This window comes from Aethalodelphis obliquidens, unplaced genomic scaffold (genome assembly GCF_003676395.1).
Source record: "Aethalodelphis obliquidens isolate GAN/ISIS:26980383/991018 unplaced genomic scaffold, ASM367639v1 scaffold31, whole genome shotgun sequence".
NCBI classification, from domain to species: domain Eukaryota; kingdom Metazoa; phylum Chordata; class Mammalia; order Artiodactyla; family Delphinidae; genus Aethalodelphis; species Aethalodelphis obliquidens.
Genome location: NW_020837975.1, coordinates 16,238,928 through 16,258,604, shown reverse-complemented (window position 1 = coordinate 16,258,604; position 19,677 = coordinate 16,238,928). Strand labels below are relative to the sequence as shown.

Genomic DNA, 19,677 nt, shown 5'->3' with positions numbered 1-19,677 from the left:
GGCTGCTCGGGCACCTCTTCCCATGCCTCCACCCTCCTCCCTCCCTTCAGGTGTGCCTGCACCCATCACACACACACACACACACACACACACACACACACACACACACACACACGCCTTAGTATACTGCCCTTTACATCTTCAGTAGATCCTTTGCCAAATTTTGATGAATAACTTTTTAAAAAATTTCATTTCCAAGGCCTCCCGACTGAATGCTGTGAAGCCCCCCGGGGGAGCCACAAAGAAGCTGGAGGAGGAGGGAGATGCCCTCGCCTTTGCTCAGAGCTCATAATTTAAATGAGAGCCATCCACGTATTGGTTACTACCTGGCCTTACTTAAGCATCTTCTGCAGACCCAAGGAAAGAGCCCAGGAAGGAAGAGCAGAGGTGGTAGAGCAGGGATTGGAGTAGCCCGGTACCCACAGCGCCAGTGAGCAGCCAGTTGTCACCCACATGTTCTCTGCACCAACACCCAGACAGCTCAGGCATCCTTCGAAGGATCCTTCCCGAGCCCTTCGGACCCGATTCGAGGAGCAGATGCGTGTGTTTGCCTGGGGTCTCACAGGAGAGCTGGCCCCCACTCACTGAAACGGAGGAAGTCAGTTGTCCCCAGAAAAACTTAGAGCCTGTAAGATAGCGGTCTTATCATACCACCCGCCCCTCCCCTCCCCCACCAAAAAAACCCTGTTTCCTAGGACAGGTCTCTAAAATGGCATTAAGTGATTGGGTCAGAGATTGAAACTGGATTGCCCACTGTTAACCTGATCATCTAGGTAGGGTTGTTTGCTCACATCAGACCAGCCGGTACCTGCATTTGTACCCTGGCTCTTGGCTGGGTCAGTGCAATGAACCACCCGCTTCCAGAGGGGATGAAAACTCAACACGTGCAGATCTGGGGGCCCTGCCCTCCCTGTGAACAAGGGCTTCCTCTACCTCCTCCCTGGCCTTTTCAGACTGTTCTCAAATCCCATAAATATAAACATGTGGCTCTTCAACCGCATCTGTAGATAATAACTTCAGGGGGCTTCCTGTTTACACGGCAATACCCATTTCCCAGCCAAATAAACTCTGCGACGGAGAGCCGAGGTGTTTATGGGGCCAGTCTCGGCCGGGATCGAGTTAACAGGAAACACCCACTCTCCAAGAAATGTCTGATGATTAAATATTTGTGGGGCAGGGGGCACAAAGGGTCAAAAACACTGGAGAAATTGCTTTCTTCTTCCGCCTGTCGTTCCCAGTGAGAAACAGAAGCAGCCATGATAAATACAGCCCAGCCGGCCAGGCCTAGCAAAGCCCCACAGCCGTGCTGTTCGCTGGCTGCAGGGCCTGGGAAGCGGGGAAGATGGGGGAAGTGCAGACTGGAGAGTCAGGAGCCTCTGTCCCGACACATACAGCCCTCGGGGTGCCATGAGGTGGAGGGACGGGACAGGCGGATGGGCCTCCATCCCTGGGGAGTCCCTCAGTCTCCTATCTGGCCGTCCTGTTTCAATGAGCAACGTATTCTCGCACCAGCTTTGTCCAGAAAGCCTAAGAAGTTAGAGCCTTTAGCCCAGTCGTTCTTAATCGGGGCGATTTTGCCCCCCCAGGGAGCACCTGGCAACGTCTGAAGACATTTTTCATTGTCACAACTGGGCGGACGCTACAGGCATGTAGCAGGTAGAAGCCAGGGACGCTGCTGAAAACCCTACAATGCACAGGACAGTCCTCCCTGCACACACGCCGAAGAATTATCCAGCCTGAAGTGTCGGTGGCGCCAACGTCTAGCCCAGTGCCTTTCCATAAACCAAGAAACTGGGACCCCGAGGAGGAGAGTGATTTGCTGCTGCGGGAGAAAGCTGGAGAGGCCGAGAAGGCCACCATGCCCACCTCCCGTGCAGTGCCTTTTAAAGCCACACAGATGTTTAATTTAAAAGCATAAATAAATATACATCCTCAAAGAGTTGCAAACAAGTTCCCTGGCCTAAGTTCACCCAAGTGCTTTTAGGATGTCTCCCAGGCTTAGAAATGAGCTGTTTCCAAGGTCTCTCAGAAAACAGTGCCAAAGGGGTAAGAATGAGCAGATCTAAAAGGCAGCCTCTAACTCCTAGCGTGATGTGGGCCCCCCGCCAGTGACTGCGCTTGTCGGCACCGAGGTTTCCCCGTCCCTCGCTAGAGCTGTGATAAGTCAAGGCATACGGACGGACAGCACGGGACAGAAAGCAAGCAACCGCTCTACCCCAGGCCCTCGACCTTCTCGCAGGGGAGGGACTTACCAAAAATAAACAGCGGCCCAGAAAAAAAAGTTTCCAAACTAGAGTTAGCCTCACTAGTAGTAGAATTTTTCTGAGGCTAGAGCTATCCAGGCCAAGGTCCGTTTTTACTCATCCTTGTCTTTGGTTGACTTTCTTTTTAAGAACCCCAAAGAGATGTCAGAAGGCGAACAGACTACCCCCTACGGCTGGGCTGCCTGAGCTCTTGTGACTACAGTCAAGGGTTCACTTGTCGGCCCCATTCATGTGCCCAGAGATTAGCATCATGGAACCATCGAGGCTGCTGTCTTTCTACCCTGACTCGTCCCCCTGGTTGCAATAAGGGGCTTTACCCAAGGATGGGGTGAGCACTCCTTCCTTCAGACAACAGGCTGATAAGGAAGTGAGCGCACTGCTAGATTCTTCACCCACCCCTCTCTCAGGGTAGGCCAAAACAAGAGCCCAGCGCTTACCAAGACGGTTTTCCTCTCACCAGTAATATAGGATCTCTGCTCTCATCCAGCCCTGGTAAGTCCTACGACCAATAAGTGCCCAGGTGTACGCAGGAGTAGGTGTCAGACTAGAGAAGAAACCGCGGATGAGAAAAGACCCAGTGTACACACATGACAAAACCAAAAAAGCCATTTTATTGAAAATTAAATTCAAACTTCAAATTAATATTACAATCATGGAAAAAATGCCAAATAATTCAATTTACAGTTGCAACATACAATACAAATAGTCCCTTTGAAGTTAAGAGTAAACTCATCCACAATCATGACCTGTGGCACAAAGCAGAATTTGTACAATATGTGCACGGAAAGCAAATCTTGGGCAACAGCGACTGGAAAAAAATAAAAATGAAAAGCTTGTATTTACACAAAATGCTACAAATACTTTTGTTCCACAGAAATCTAAGAATGGTAAAGCATATCCAAAAAAAATGGAATTTTATTCAAAATACCTAAGAAATTACTGTAAGTTATGGTTTTGGCTGATATATTTCAAAGTACTGCATGAAGAAGCAAACAGTTATTTGTAAACATGAAGTAAACAAACATCTAAAAAATTCCCACATAGAAAATATGTTTCAAACGTGTTATCTTTTTAAGAACAACAAATTCAAGGTTTGGAAGAGTCGTCTTTTATTTATTTTATTTATTATGGTTCTTTCGAATGTCATAGGTATAATTCTTGTTTTTGCTAATGCTTTGTGTTTCCATGCGTTCACCTAGACTCTGAGTCAGTCCCTTTCCTGGGAATGGGGGGAACTCTTTCAGCCAGCACATACATCTCTTCCCCTCTGAATCTGCAATGGATGGGCCCCAATGGTGTACAGTTCTCTGCTCACTTTTAAAAGGCCCTGGTGGGGGTAAGATGGCCTGAAGAGCGAACCACAGCTGATCTGTTGAGTCTTTCAGTTCCAACCTGGATGTCATTTCACACACACAAAAAAACTAAAGCTTCGGTACCTGTCCTGGAACTCTGACATAGTTTAGAACAGGTTAAAAAAGTGGCTGTATTGGTCACGCTGTAAACCATGCCTTTTTAATCTGAAGGAAGTAGAGTGCTGGCTAGTTCATGGTTCCACAGTAGCAGTAAGGCTTTGCTTTGGTCTTGAAATCACAAATCATACACGTGACCCAGTGCAAATTAAGGATTTGGTTAAAAAAGAAAAAAAAAAAAAAAAGATAGAAAAATTTAAACCCCCGGGCTAAAAAAGGGCTGAATTTGATCTAAGAAATGTAAATTACCCCATTGGAATGGTTTGAGTGAGGGGAGAAGGAAGAAGTGCTTGAATTTTTCCCAAGAAAAAAAAAAGAAAACTTTTAAAGTGTTTCTGGGTTGCTGCCTGCAGCCACTATACTAACATTTCAACACAAAAGCATCCCTCAAGTCACTTAGTATGTGTACTGTAAACTTAAAAAAGCCCTTTCAACATTAAAAAGAATGTACAGATATAGTACCTTTTTTATTAAATAGGGTACAGCTGGCACTGGCAGTAACATTTTTCTGTCAATTAATTAAGATTGAAATGTGTAACCAGACACTGGCTTTTTTAAGTGCTACTGAAACAAACACACATATTTTACACTTACAAATAAATGGACAGTGGCTTGCTTCAAGCTACCACACACAAATAATAAATAGTATCAATTACTACTTCCATCTTCAGTAATAGGAAAGTGGCTTATTTATCTAAGCATACTTGGTATACAACCTTTAGAAGGCAAAGTGTTTTGTTTTGGTTGGGCTTGGTTTTCCCCTCGATCTTTATTAGGAGGAGTCAGGGTGAATTCCCAGGCGAGGAGCACAGGTCCAATGGCCCACGAGCCGTCCCAAGATGCTTAGTGCTCTATGAGGTGGGCTGGACGATGACCCGGGAGCAAGGGGCCTCTGGGGCCGGAGGCAAATCTCTAAAGGTTCTGCCTGGGGGCGGGCACAAGCTTTAAATGAAAGGGCCCTGACCTGTGGGGGAGGTGGGTGGGGATCTGCCTGGTGGTGCCGTGAAGTGGTCCTGGCTTGGATCAAGGATCCACACTTGAGAATCTGCCACGTGGCCGCCAGGAGTGGTCAAAGTGCATCCGACAGGAGGGCTTCGGCTCAAATTCATACGCAGTAGTAGACACCAAATTCCACCTAGCTTTGCCTTCCCTTCGCCCCCCCCCCATGGTGAGAAACATGAATATCAGAGGCTGTATTATGGGTCCCCACTGCCTGTATGTTCTCAGATCAGCTGCCTGCTGGAACTTGCCTGCTCCTTCAGACGACACTGCTCCCAGAAGACAAGGACTTAACTCTGCTCCTTTAAATGCAAATTCTGTGGGAAGCTGCCGGTGGGCCCGGGACTAAGGCAGATTTGGGTTCCCCTGACTTACGGTTTGGTAAGGCGTTTTGGGTAACACTCCCTGGAGCAGTTCTGCTTTCCTGTACCGTGTGTGTATCACGACTGATCCTTCAGCCACATGTGTGGCTTTAAGCTGACTACGTCTTCACTGGTGATGTCGAGTTTTGCTTTAACTCCGAAACCACAGAACATTGTTCTGCAGTTCAAGGATTCACTTGTGCTTGTCTTTTTAATATGACAAGAGTCATCATTATTTCAAAGAAATTAGGAAACCACATCACTCCAGCATTTTATGCTGACAATGAGCAACATAAGTGATAAAGGACTAAGGGTTGCTTTTTAAATCTCTGATTATTGCTTTTTAAAAGGCAAAGCTGTGTTAGAGGCAATCAAAGATCGGAAAAGAACGAACATAACATTTCCTTCATACATCACAAAAACAAGCTACATCTAAAATATTTGGAGATGGAAGTATTTTTAAAAATCACATTGTGTCTGGATGAACTGAAATTGCTTAGCAATATTTCAGATATGGCTCTAGCCCACTGAAGGAATTTGTTATTTAATAAAGAGCACTTTTAGAGACCGAAGTCAACATATCAATACACTAAGAAATGTTTCAAGGGTCCAAATGTCATTAAATAATTATAAATATATCTTTAAAGTTATATGACCATTCACGTTAGCAAGTTACCTCAGATTTTACACATATTCATAATTTAAAAAAAAAAAGAAGACAAATAACACACAGCCAAACGCAAACACTATCTCTACCATTATGGCTATAATAAGGTATTGCCATTTTCAGTTTTGCATAAAAGAAGAAGGGGTTAGGTGGGAAGGGGGCAGTTCGGGATCGGATTTCTTTTTGGTTAAATGGGAAAAGGAAAAAAAAAAGTATAAAAAGGTAAAATAAAATAATCTATCCTGATCGGTACTTTTTGAAGTCACTTTCTTAAAGTAGGAAAAAATTAAAATAAAAACAACTGAACCAAACAGTTCAAATGAGTACTTGCAGAAGGTGTGAAAGCCAAAGTTTGGAACAGTTACTCTGAATGGATGGCAAGGGAACGGAAGCATTCTTTCTGCCCCTTTTCCCTCCGCGGGCACCTGGACCGGCTGTGTAAGTGGGTCTGCCGAGGGCACTGGTCCACACACAGCGGCACCGTGAGGGTGTGTGGTTTCAAAGCACAGGGGACAAGCGTCTTTGCTTCTCCTCCTGAACTTGGAGTCCACCTCTCTGAACTGGCATCTGAACAAGTTACTGAGGATAACAGACCAAATGACAACAGCAACAAAAGTACCTTTTTTTCCTTTGTTTGCTCGCAAAGGTACATGTTTAAAGAGAGAATGATCTGAAATCTGATTAGGATTGTCTCTCTTGGGCCTCTTGCTTCTCAAGAGCTACCCTCTGAGGGTTGCAAGATCATGACAGAGTGAGTGAATGCCAAAAAAAAAAAAAAAAAAAAAAAAACCTTCTAAAAGATAGGCACTTTGTAGATAGGCTAGTTGATATACATATATACGCACTCTCTATATATGTATATGTTGGTACGTTTGGGATGTGGCTCCCAGAGACCGCTGGGCCACTGCTGAGGAAGTTTCAATAGGGTCGCCAAACAGATTCATCCATTCTGCCACTAGAATTCAAAACGGTGGGGGAACTGCTGTGGCTTCCGTCGGCGTCAACGCCATCGTTCTGGTTAGGCAGGTTTGCGTTTAAGAGCGCGCTGCCGTTCGAGGTGGTGGTGCACGGCGGTAGCATTCTGGAAGGAGACCGGTCTCCCCCGGGCACCATGGGGAACTGATAGGATCCTGACGAGGTGCCGTAGTAGAGATATGGAGTGCTGCTGGTCTGGAAGGGTCCGCTCTGGCTTTGGGAGGAGCCGGGGTAGGGTGGTGGCAGGTAGGTGTGGTAGTGAGTGGTGGCGGACATACCGAGGGACATGCCTGAGGTGACTGGCGGGGTATAAGTAAAGGTGGCTGGATAGTGCATTCGTGGGTTGGAGAAGCGGCTCTCAGTGAGGGATGAAATGCTTGAGAACTGCCTGGGGTCTGAAAAAGGGCCCAGTTCTGAAGCACCTAAAAATTACAACAGAAGATGGGGAGGGGGGAGGGAAACATCTGTAAATAGCAGTTAAAATCACGAAAGAATTTATTTTTTTTTTACAAGAAAAGAAAGAAAACTTCAGCTTTCCCCCAAAGGAACAGCAAGCCACAAACAGACTTTCAAATGCACCGGTCACTACACAGACTTCTGGGGCTTTTCTGTTTGTTTGGTTTTCACTTTACAGTCTTAGCAGCATTGAGCCTCAAGTTCTTCACCCCCAGAGAATCCCAAAGGGCTTTAAAAGCCCAAATGTGTGCTAGGTCGTGTGTGTAAACCAACCCAACACTCTGATCAGACAGATTCACTCACCAGACTTTAAGACTGAATCCTCATTGATTTTTTTTCCCCTCTCTTTTTGTTCCTTGTTGTACCTCAGATATTTGAAAGTGACCTTTTTACTAAGTCGGACACGTTTCTTTTCCTCAACCCAATATAGAGAAATTCCAAAGTGATCCGTTTTGTTTTTGGTACTCTTAGCAGGGCCCCTTGTCAATGAAGGAACGTCAAAAAGATACCCTAGCATGGGCCTATCACTTCAACTCTTAAAATAATGTGAAATCCTGTTTTATTCCTCATCTTGGTAACAGATTTCAAAAAAAAAATCAAACTAGATTTCAATGTTTTCTGGAACTATCTTACTTATCTGGGGGTGTATAGGGAGTGTCTGACCCTTAGAAATTCTCCCAAGGGTCGTAAACTAGCAGGTTTTGAAAGTAGGTGGGGGGAAGGCTTGGTACCTAGGAATCACTGCATTTCAAGTCTTGATGCGAGAAGTAGGACCTGATTAAGGCCACGTGCCAACAGCAGCTTTGGGGAAAGGCTCGCTGGTAGAGGAGATAAAGCAGGAGGGTACCTCACCATCCACCCTCCGGACCCCTGTACCACATCCTACAGAATTAGCTTCAGGCCAGTTTGAACTGGGAACCTGAAGCAAAGACAGCTTTCCTCTAAAATGTAAAGTCCTTTAACTTCTAAAGCTAACAGGGTGCCTCCTTAATAGGTATTTCTGGCACTTAACTTATGAAACCACAGTTAGAAACTACTTCGTGTGGAAATTAGTTTTCGGAAATGCCAAAAACTTATAGTTGTGATCTTTAAAGACAGAGTTATGAATTTCTAACACTGACAGAACTGTGACAAGCTGTTTTATAATACCCATGTTCTTAAGATTTTGTTCACACCTAAAATCTTCCAGTCCCTTGGATCTCATACATTTGCTTTTCCTACCGCTTTTGTCTGTAAGGGAAAGCACTCAGTAATTCTTGAAGGTCTTAGTGAGCAGGTACTTCTTCAGCTTCCATTTTCTTAGCCACGTTCTTGGATACTATAATATTTATTAAACGAATCATCCCAATATTTTTCTTTCAAGGTGCTGATCGAGAGTTGTTCATTTTTTGTTAAAATGCACACTGCCTGTGTTCTTTATAAAATGCTCGGGTCAAGTGCCGTGATGTGCACTGATAGCAAGAACTGACTACTTCAAAGCAATATATCGTTAACAAGGTGTTTCTCACTCATGGACAGTCCCAATCAGACAGCCCCACCCAGCCCAGCCCAGCAATTGTGAAAAGTCTCACCTGCCTGGCTCTTCTTACTGAGAGTGGAAGGCCAGAGGCAGAAGTCAGAGGTGGCAGTGTCATCATCTGTAAAATGAGGGGATGAGCTCTAAGTTCCCTTCCGGCTCTAACGTTCTATCACCGTGAATCCCAAGACAGGAGGAGAAGCAACGGCCTTGGGGGTGGGGAAGGGGAGGCAGAGAAGGTCCCACCCCTCACAGTACCTTCCCAGAATCCACAGGCCCATAAGCAGAGAGTCAAAAGCTGGTGAGCAGCTTCTAATACCAGAAGCAAACACTTTCAAGATGACAAACCAAAACTAGCACAGTCTGGGCAGTTACTCTCTGCTTTTTATAAATTCTTCCATCCTCCGCTGGCCTCTCCCTAACCCCACCCAAATAGGAAATTCTGACAAGCTCAGGTGTGAAAAGGTACAAGAAGTGATTAGGACAGAATCGCCAACGGGGCCAGATGAGATCTGCCATCTCCCTGCTCTGTGCTTCTGTAGTACCTGAACAATGTGAGCAATTTCAAATGGAAAGATGGCACCCTTACAACACCAGCGTTTGCCCCCCACGGGAGCACAGAGCTCACACAGGTAGGCTCAGCAATGTAAAAAATGCTTCTCGTGGGTATTTATACTTAAAATATACTGTCGCCATAATTAAAATTCCAGGTGGGTTCCCTGATTTTGAGGCAGAAGCCTCATTAAAACCCTTTATGTGGGGACCCTGCCAGTAAACTCCAGTGTGGTTTTGAATTTCTCTCTCCACCTCCCACCCCCAACTTCTCGATTGTACCTGATACATTTGTCTGATGTTTTTATTATCCATCACATGCCAGGATCACTCTACCTTTTTGGCTTCTAAATGCCCGCTAATGCAAATGGACATTCATCTTTCAAGTAATGAGCTCTGGCTGTGGTTTATAGGAAATAATGCAACAAACTTCCGCTGGCTTTACAGAACTCTGACCAATGACTTCTAGTCATTTGAGACTGTCATGTCTTGAGGATTAACTCCTTCTGGGCAAAGAGAGCTCAGGAGGACTTTAAAGGGATGATACGGTAATTTTTATGTTACAAAAAATAAAATTTTCTAGAACTTAGTTATTTCGTGTTACACTGCAATGTGTTCTGTAGGAAGAAATTTTAACAACTTGCTGCAGTATCATGTGAGAGCTCTTATATAATAATCAATGATGGGGAGATGGAAGGAATTCTAAACTTAAAAAGAAAGAACTTAAACCCCTTCCTAACCTTCGATTATTTATAATAATTATTATAGAAGCAAAGGATATAACTAAATTTTCTTTCATTGAATGGGGTTGTACCTGTACTTCTAATCTCCATTCTGTACAAGAACTCAGTTTTTCTTTTAGACCATCTTCTCAGGTTATTTCGACCTTGTGTCCTAAACTATTCATACCCATGTCACCAGCCACATTACGTACAGCTACAAACTATCTATAGACCTGGATATTATATCAACTAAAGGAAAGAAAATATAATATCTACTTACTAAAAGGATCAGGATGAAAGCCTGGAGAGTTCTAAAAGTACTCTCACCCCAGTCTAATTTTAGAAATGTAATGCCGAAGCTCAGTAACGGCCCCAGTGATCTGCCTTGTAGCCTTAGAGCCAGTTTAAAACTCCAGATTACAACCTACCGATTAAATAAAGCCAGCACTGCCAGGAGTTACTTGAAGCCCAAGATAAACATGGTGCATCTTCCTGATAGGCTCGTTTTACCCAGCATGGAGACAAGCGTATGCTGTACAGTAAACATGGACGTGATACGGAGTAGAGTGCAACACTTGGGTGAATTTTCAGACAAACAAAAAATGACTTCAGCAAAATTTTGCACTTGTGAAGCTTTAAACTATGCCCCCAGATTCCCTAAGGTACCCATTTATCCTCCTCTGCTAGTCTGGGGTACTCTGGTGAAAAAAAAAATCCAAACCCCTCGTTGACTGTTTAGATGATCCTAATCCAACCCGCTGACAAATAGGGAAGCTAAGCGGAGAAGGGAGCCATGTGCTCTACAAAAATCACAACGCTCCAGAGAGGCAGAACCACAGCTAGACAAGACCTCTTCGACCTCGAACCGCTCTGCAGTCTTAGTCACCCTTAAGGAATTCGGTGGACACAACCACAGATACATTTGCTGTCTTACGAGCCTATCTGCCGAAATGAATTTGCCTAGAAATATTTAAGTAGGTTCTTCTGGTGCCCATGTGTTGCCCAATGAGAGCTACTGTTCTTGGGACACTATTTAAAAACTCTTTCGGGACTTGTTGATCTAATCTGCTCAACAGTGAGCAACTAATTCAGTTGTTCGTGGCATAATGTGAATGAGACCAAGGTCAAGGGCTTGATTCCCTTAGGACCTGCTGGTTCCCTACAGATGCATTTCATTCCACAACTGCTCGCTGCACCCTTAGCCAGTCAGACAGCTGCAGATTTATGTAGTTATCATAAATAGAGCTGCAAGAACCTTGCTCATTGAAACGGCAGCAGCAGCAGTTTTTCACAACCCAGTGTACCTGGGGAAGAATATATTAATAAAATGCCCGGAAGCTCAAATAAAAATAAAATCAATGTTAAAAGTAAAAATTTCTGGGCTTCCCTGGTGGCGCAGTGGTTGAGAGTCCGCCTGCCGATGCAGGGGACACGGGTTCGTGCCCCGGTCCGGGAAGATCCCACATGCCGCGGAGCGGCTGGGCCCGTGAGCCATGGCCGCTGAGCCTGCGCGTCCGGAGCCTGTGCTCCGAAACGGGAGGGGCCCCAACAGTGAGAGGCCCGCGTACCGCATAAAAAAAAAAAAAAAAAAAGTAAAAATTTCTTGCTCCTATCCGCCAAAGTCTATGGGGAAAAACAAAATGGCCTCCCTTCACCCAACCAGGTCTCTTGGGCCTCCCAAGCAAGTGGAAAGTGTAGGGGAAAGGAGTGAAACCAAGATAAGGGAGAATAAAAGAGAAGCTCTGATCTTTTATTCTTGCAGCCTGCAAGCCTCCACTCAGTGCCTTCCACACCCCGATGGCTAAGGAGAGTTACCTTGGGTCATACTTGACTTTTAACTAGAGTGAGCTGCGGAGGGCAGTGATAGTCTAATCCCTGTTCGTCTTCCCCTTTGGGGCTTAATAACAATGATACTTGATGTTTCTAGGCCTTTACCAAGTACTTTCACATGCATTTTCTTATTCAGTAGACCCTCAAGACGTTATGGTTGGTTGAAAATGGGCCAGGAGAGCTCTCAAAAGAATGGAAATAGGAGTTTGAAAAGAATAGCAGACCGGGGTACTTGCCATTCGGGGCTGTCAGCTAGGAAACATCGTACCCATGTATCACCCCCTCTCAGCAGTGGAATTTACACGCCCCAGCCAAGGAGGGCAGCTCGGGGCGGAGAAAAGGACAAGGGGCCTTGAATCCAGGTGGAACACAGATGGGCAAATGCAGAGTCCTCTGTCCTTTTTTAATGCAAGGGCAAAAATATACAGAATGAAAAGCCATCATGCTTCTCGGCAATGAGGCGTTAACTTCAAAGCTTCATCGAGGCCTTCCAAATGGTGGGAGTTGTCGCCACACTAAATCTCAAATAACAACGTCCGGGTACTTTTTATTAACCCCCTCGCAGCATCCTTTCTATTGGAACATATAATGCATGAGATCTCCACAGAGCCGCTCTCCTCTAAGAATCTTCTTCCCTTCTACATTTTGGCTGCCACCTTCCCAACTGCTCTATTATATAATTTCCTATTTCACTCCTGTTCGAAATAGCATTTATTTTCCATGTCACTCTTTCGGGCCCTCAGCCACTACTTTACTGAATTATTAGCTGTTTCGCAGCCTGTGCTCTCCAACTACAAAGTAAGCTTTGAATGGTAAAGATGATTTATTTTCCTTTCATATCCCTCAGAACTGTCTGTATTATAAGAGCTTAAATTTTTTAAAAATATAAGTGTATGAAGGGATGAATAAATCAACAAATAAGTAAATTAGTTGGGGGATCAGGAGCTCCGCACAACAGCTGGTACATTTTTGACGCATCAAGCAAATAGATATTATAATAAACATTAAGTAATGCTGACATCAAACCTAAAATGTAACTCAAATACGATTCCATACCTATAAAACCTCCTAAAGCTCTCTTTAAAGGGTGTTCAAAGCTCTCCCCAAGCATTGTTACATCAGTTGACCTCACGTTTCAGACAGGGGCCCGCAAACGGCAGTTACCACTAGTGAACGGATTCCTCTGTTTTGCCACCGTGCTGGTCCCAATATCCTGAGAGCCCGTATCTGTGTGTAAGTCTACACTGGGGAGCCACGGGGAGAAGAGAGGAAGGAGAAAGACAGCCAGGCCAGAAAGGTACAGCCTGCGGGAAGTCGAGTCAGCACGCTCCTCTCCCTCTGGACCCCAAGGTAACTGTTGCCACTAAGGTCACGTGGTTTATTTGGAGTGGGCTGGAAAGCTTGCTTCCCGTCTGAATTTCTAGGTAGTATATAGAGCCAGTATGTCAGCATCATCCAGAATTGTGGATGACCTTTATAGGTGAAGAGATGGCACCCTGGAGACACGTGGATCTGCGTGACATCCCGAGATGAAAACGCGGTCCTCCTGTCTCAGGCCCGAGTGTGCTACTCCCTGTCTGCATCCCTGACAGTGCGTGCCAGTGGGGAAACGTAGAGCTTCGGCCTTGAGCTTCCAGAGATCTGCATTCTATGAAAACACACACAGAAGGGGAAAATCTTCCACCTTTTCAGGCCACACAGTAGGCAGAGCCTTGAAACCACAGGGTGTCATCCCGACCCAGCACAGGTCACAGCCACCCTTCACCAGGCGTGACTGAGCAGCTCTGCAAAGGGGGTGTGGAAAATAAGGGTGAGGCTATTGGCATAGTCAGAGCCCTCTGTTCTACTCTTCCACGGTCACGTCCCACTACTGCTCGGTATGAACCTTCCTCTTTGGGGCGGGGCATGTACTCAGAACCCTCACTACAGCTTTGCTCATCCCCAGACTCATGGCCACCTCTCTTTTCTCTGCCAGACCTGGGTACGTAAGCACTGCCTTCAAAGCTCACCACTACACAAGGACTTCCCAGGTATACAAATCCCTATCACCTTTTCTTTACCCTATACATCTGCAACGTTTACAGATGTAAATTTACCACTCCATGCATTTTAAAGTATCATCACTGGTTTTAGAGAAGCATTTTCATTTTCCAGCTAAAGGGAAAGCAAATGAAGAAGAGGAACCGTGTATCCTTCTTTGAGATCCTACCTAGCAGGGGCTTCCCTGGCGGTCCAGTGGTTAAGACTCCTCACTTTTACTGTAGGGGGCACGGGTTCGATCCCTGGTCAGGGAACTAAGACCCCGCACACTGTGCAGCCAAAAAAAAAAAAAAGCAGCTCCCCTACCTAGTTCACGGTATGGCACTGAAAAAAGACGCGTACTTCCAAAACATCTACTAAACGAATCAGTTACTAGCACAGACCCAAGCAAGCAACATGACAGAAGCAGAAATGCTATGTAAACATTACCTAAAACTCAACTTTGGACTCTACGCAGAACATTACTTTGCATTTTCCACATTGAGGTTTTAAGAGATTTTTTACATCGGTTTTCTTACTTTCCCTGAATTTGTCCCCTCACATTAAAATGATCAAGTATCAATCACTAAATTAGTTTTACTTTTAATTTCATTAGACAATGGGTGGAAAAATATACCCGCCGTGGGAGAAATGTAATGGATCACGTTGATGGAGAAGAGAGCAGCAAAATGAGGATCTGAAATCGATTTTTTGAAGATAATGAGAGGTCAGACCAGCAAGCTCCACGGTTTTGCAAAAGAGAGGAAAAGTGCCTCGACTATCCAGTATAAATATTTATTTTCCGTGTTGTAATGAATTGTACTTTTCCACTGCACCCTCACAAATTCTGAAAGACCAGCTGATCCCAAGGCTAAGAAAGTATGCTATGCTGAAGGAAAGAGAGAGAAAAAGGAAAAATAAAAATAAAAATAAAGCCAAAAACGCACAACCTGGCAATTTTCAGAAACTTCAACCATCCCTTAAACCCACCCAAATTTTGAGGATATGGTTGGAATAATACATTTCCTCTCGGTGAGAAGGAGGGAGGCCATAGATGTGCAGTGCGTGTGTGTGTGTGTGTGTGTGTGTGTGTGTGTGTGTGTGTCCGTGTGTGCATGGGGAGGGAGGGTAAGAGAGAAGGAAGAAACCAAAGGGTGAAGGGGGGACAGAAACGGAGGAAAAACGAGAGAGATCTTCTTGCTAGGCCTTGATTAAGAACTTTTTAAAGGCTACGAAGGGTGGATAGTCTTTGAAACCAGATCCGCCACAGGAAGGAGGCCAGCACCCAGGACACCGTGTCTTTCAGAAGGGGCCACCCACAGTGCCGCGGTGGTCATATGACTGCTCTGTCACATCCTGAAGCCATTTCCAGCCCATGCACACGTCTGTGCTCCCATTTAGAGAGGATGGGATATATGGGGAACACACATATGGAAACACTTTCAGAGAATCAGTTTCCATGAAATTCATAATGAGCCAAGTGGCTTCAGATGTGGTTGCGTTCCTCCGATTAGCCAGAAAAAAAAAAAAAAAGAAGGAAGAAAAGGAGGAAAAAGGGACAAATCCACCCTTTCAGACCTTATTTCAGTTTCAGAGAAATTAAAAACCACTAATGACTTATGGCTACCAAAACACAGAGCCACAATTAAGACAGGAGGAACTAGGAAAAAGAGGGACAGAGGTTTAGAAGCAACAGTCTTTCCCTCCTAAAAATAACAGCTTCAATATCAGTAATCTTGTCTTAAATCAGGGGGAGGCTTTCCTGTGACGGTATCTGCCTAGGGTGGCATAATTTTCTGACATCCTGGCAACATGCAGTGCGCATGCGCACGTGTGGGGTGGGACCACGCGGACAGAGGCAGAGGCTAGGAGACCGGCTTTTATTCGATAACATATGTGGCCAATTAAGATTATTTTAAAAATTGCAACTAAATGATAAATTGTTCCTAAGTAAATCTTTCCAAAAAGCCTGAATGCAGAAGGGACAGCCTGGTATTTTCCTGTGGCCTGTGCTAATGGTAACTCAGACTATATTAAAAGCAGAAATTTATGAACTGGTTGAGATGTTATATATTAGACAATCAAGCTCAGCTGATAGGAAGGCATGAAATACAAGAAGGGAACAAATGGGGGAGGGACTTTAAAAAGGGGCATTGAACTGATATTAGTAAGTTAAGACGTTAGTTTTATATTAAAACCAAAACAGATACACTATGGAGGAAAATTCACATTAATTTTAAGGTATAACAGGAGACAAGAAAATGCTCTCCAGGCAAGAGGTGGGGTTGTTTTGGGTTACGTCAGCAGTTTGGGGGGCGCAGAGTGGGGAAGGAGCCGAGTTCCCTCTGCCCTTGGGGGTGCTCCAGTGGGAAAGTCTTTCAAGCTTGGCACGTCGTTTAGGAATGCCCTGAGGATGCGCTGGGTACCAGCACTGGCCGGTGCTTAACAGACCAGTCTCTGCTCCAAGCACAGGAATCCTCCAAGCAATTTTGTAGTCACAGCATCCCACGGTGTCGCAGGTTTTACTACGGGGAAAGAGATTCGAAGGTTCCCACCTGCAGAGGATCTGCGCTCCATGGGAGATGTCTACTCACATTAAATCCTCACCCCAGCCCTGGGAGGGAGACAGTTATCACTGACCCCACATTATGGATGACAAACTGAAGCCCCAAGAAGCAAAGTGATTTCCTCAAGGTGACAGACCAGTAAATGGTGGCCTGGGACCTGGCCCCAGACCTAGGGGGCTCAGCTGCCACAGTCCCCTGCACGGTTCAGGGATTCTGTGTCACTTTCATGCGAGTTCTAACATACTGGTGGCCATGCCTACCTGGAGGGCAATGATGGAGAGGGTTCTGATCAATTGTCAGTGACAGGCCTGGGGATGGAGGTGGGGATGGGATGTGGAACGGGGTGGGGTGGGGGGGCTGATTCCTGCCACCTATTTTCCGTGTTCGACTCAGCCCCAGAATTCTCATATGGTCCTTACCGTTGATGTTCTGAGTGATCGTAAGCAAGTCACTTTATTTATTCCCCAGGTTCTCTCATTGGGTAAGACTCTTGTGAGAACGGGCAAAAGTACACAGCAAATAGTAAACATCTCCGTCTCAAAAGGGTATTCCTTCATACGGTGTTATTTGAATTAGTAGAGCCAGAGATGAAGGGAAATTTAAAAATTGGGTCCAAGCTAGGAAAGACGTGAGCTGAGAATTAGAATCCCGAAACTCCTGATTCACTCCACACACCCAGCTCCAGACCCAACCAAACTCTTCTGTTAAAAAAAAAAAAAAAAAAGCCTCTTGCAGTGGGAAAAGGAGGCTAGGAGAGCAAATAATTACCATAGCAACCACATTCCACCATCCCCTAAATGCGCAGACTGTTTTCAGATCCAGCTCGATTCTCCCCTTCTTAAAGTAGGAACAGATAGACTACATCCAGCACCAATGCAATTTCAGACTCTCCCTGTGACTGACTCTAGCGCAGACCCAGGAAGGCTCCAGGCAGCAGCTGCCTTGGAGGTAGCATCGCTCAAAATGTGACAAGCTCGGGGCACCATTTTTTTCAAATAAAATTCCCTTCAAAGGGCTTAGCGCCCTGGTGTGGTCCCACAGCCCTGAGGCCATCCTGAACCTTAACGCCTGTGTCTCAAACCAGCCGATGTCCCAAGACCCAGCATGTGAACCAGATGACCAAAGTGCTCTGGTTCAGGCTCGACGTCAGCTCCACAAGCTACAGCTCTCCCGGGCCTGATATGACCCACGTTAATCTGGGATCAAAGCCACAGGCTTCAGCCTCAAGCTGTGTCCTGCCGGGACCTGTCCTTACCCAGTGCCCTCTCTCCCTCTCCAGTCAGATGCATCCACTTACCGGCTCCCTCTGCCCATGCCCTGGGAGGGGTTCCTGTCCCAGGGAGACCATGTAAGAGGCTTCCTGGTTGTGACAGAAGGTAGCCTTAGATCCAAGGTCCACTTGTGTGTGTGTTGTATCTGCTGCCCAGATGGCTTATCAATCCTCGTCTCATCCAACTTGCTGGTTCCTCAAGCTTTCCTGCCCGTTCTGTGACTTCACGTCACGCTTTTTACTCGGGTTTGTGTGTATGTTTCTAGATCTCTCTATTAGGAACACAGCAAACATTTGCTGGAGTAACAATCCTGTCCCAACTTCCCTTTCCAGTTTCGTTTCTCACTCTCCTTCTTTGGGAGCTCTACAATCCATTCAGACTGGACCCCTGTCCGTGTTCTGTCCTGTCCACCTTCCATTTTCCCTCCTTCAGGCGCTGGGTTTACGTTATTCCCCTCAGCCCTCAGTGTCCCCACCTCCACTCTATCTCAATCCTTTGAAATTCTAAGCAGCCTGTAAAATCTACCTCACAATCCCCCTCCGCTTCCAAGAGTCTTCTCGTGTTCTTGCTTGAGCCCAGAGTGACCCCTCCTCCCTCTGCACCTCGTTCTTCACTTATATTTCTCTTCTAGGCAGGCGTGCACACGCAGAGGACCTACAATCACCTCACCACTTCTACCAGCCTGTAAATTCCTCAAGAACCACAACTCTGGCCTCCATATCTTCAAACGCACTGTAGCTCCTCTCAGAGTGACATTCGGGAAGTTTTTAAATGTGTGAGAGGAGAAAGAGATGGTGATGCCAGGTTTGACCTAAAGCCTTGCCTCTAACTGCATTTTGCCTGTGCCTTCTGATTTCTGCCTGTCCATCTGCAGCCGACGGCTCTTCCTGACCTACGACCCCTGTGGTTTACTTGCACCGAAAGGGCTCAGGTTAGTCCCAGACCCACAGCACTGCTCTGCCCACCGGTTCTGGGGTGCATCTCTCGTTCTAACCTGTCCCCTGGGTTTGCTCCCTTATACTAAGAGCAAAAATTTGTTCTGGCTTTTTCAGTCCCAAGCAAACTGTCCTGTCCCACGTCGACACTGACTCTCAAAAATAATAGTTCAATTAAAAAATCATGTTGCAAATGTGTACATTGCATTTTAGGTGGTCACTGTTTTTACATACATCTGGTTTTACCTTCACAAAAAGCCCAGCTGATGTGGAAGCTCAGTCAAGGAAAGGAGGCACCAACTCAAGGACGCAGCCAATTAGCGGCAGAGCCAGGATGGAACTGTTGCGTTTCCTAATTTGTCCCTTTTCCCCACGCAACTTGTCCCTTTAGCGTCTACTACTTTTCATCCTAAGAGAAGTCCTGACAGGGAGAAAGATGGTATTTCTTTAACAACGGGGATGATCTCGATTGAATTTTTTTTTTTTTAAGTGATGACCGGCATGCCTTCTCACACTGAAGGTTTATATCCAGTAATATCAGAAACCAAACTACAACCTTTTATTTAACTGAAAAACTGACTCACTTTGAAAAGAATTTCTTTTTCTTTCTTGCTAGGATTCAGCCTAAAACCATGCATGTACAAGTCTTCATACTGTCCTGAGACAATGCTCCTTATGTAACTTCCGAATCCAAACACAGTGTTGCAGTAACTCGTTCCTCTGACATTCTGAGTTTTTCCACTCAGGCCCTGCACACGGAATTAACTCAAAACTTCTGCAAGAAAAACGTCCCTTTTAGAGTTTGATTTGGCATCCATTTCAAAGAGCTGTTTGTATATTTTAGAATATGGAGAATTTTCCTTTGATTGAAACCTCTCTTTTCACAATGGACAAGAGATGATTTCTCTTCTGAGTGATTTAAACAAAAACAAACACATTTAGTTACATAGAACCTTGTTCTCAAAGTGGGTTTTTTTTTGACACAAATCAAACCCTACAGATTGTAAAGCATTTGGCAAAAGCCTTCAAACAGCCAAAGCCAAAGAGTGAAATTTTCCTTGTTGTAGGAGATA

General features: G+C 45.4%; 1 protein-coding gene across 5 annotated transcripts in view; it reads right to left on the bottom strand.

Annotated features, from left to right (window-relative positions):
• The window catches only part of RUNX2 (RUNX family transcription factor 2), a 227,490-nt gene that overhangs the window by 98,647 nt on the left and 109,166 nt on the right, over nt 1-19,677 (bottom strand). For 2 of the 5 annotated variants that reach the window (XM_027127421.1, XM_027127424.1), the window contains 2 exons: nt 8,764-8,829; nt 2,853-7,158 (listed from right to left, as the gene is read on the bottom strand). The exons of 2 other annotated variants lie outside the window; for them this stretch is intronic. In XM_027127421.1, coding sequence (XP_026983222.1) covers nt 6,680-7,158; nt 8,764-8,829 — 545 coding nt within the window. In that variant the 3' untranslated portion in view covers nt 2,853-6,679. Of the gene's footprint in view, nt 1-2,852; nt 7,159-8,763; nt 8,830-19,677 lie in introns of those variants that run through there. One more of the 5 variants, XM_027127422.1, reaches the window with a different exon arrangement.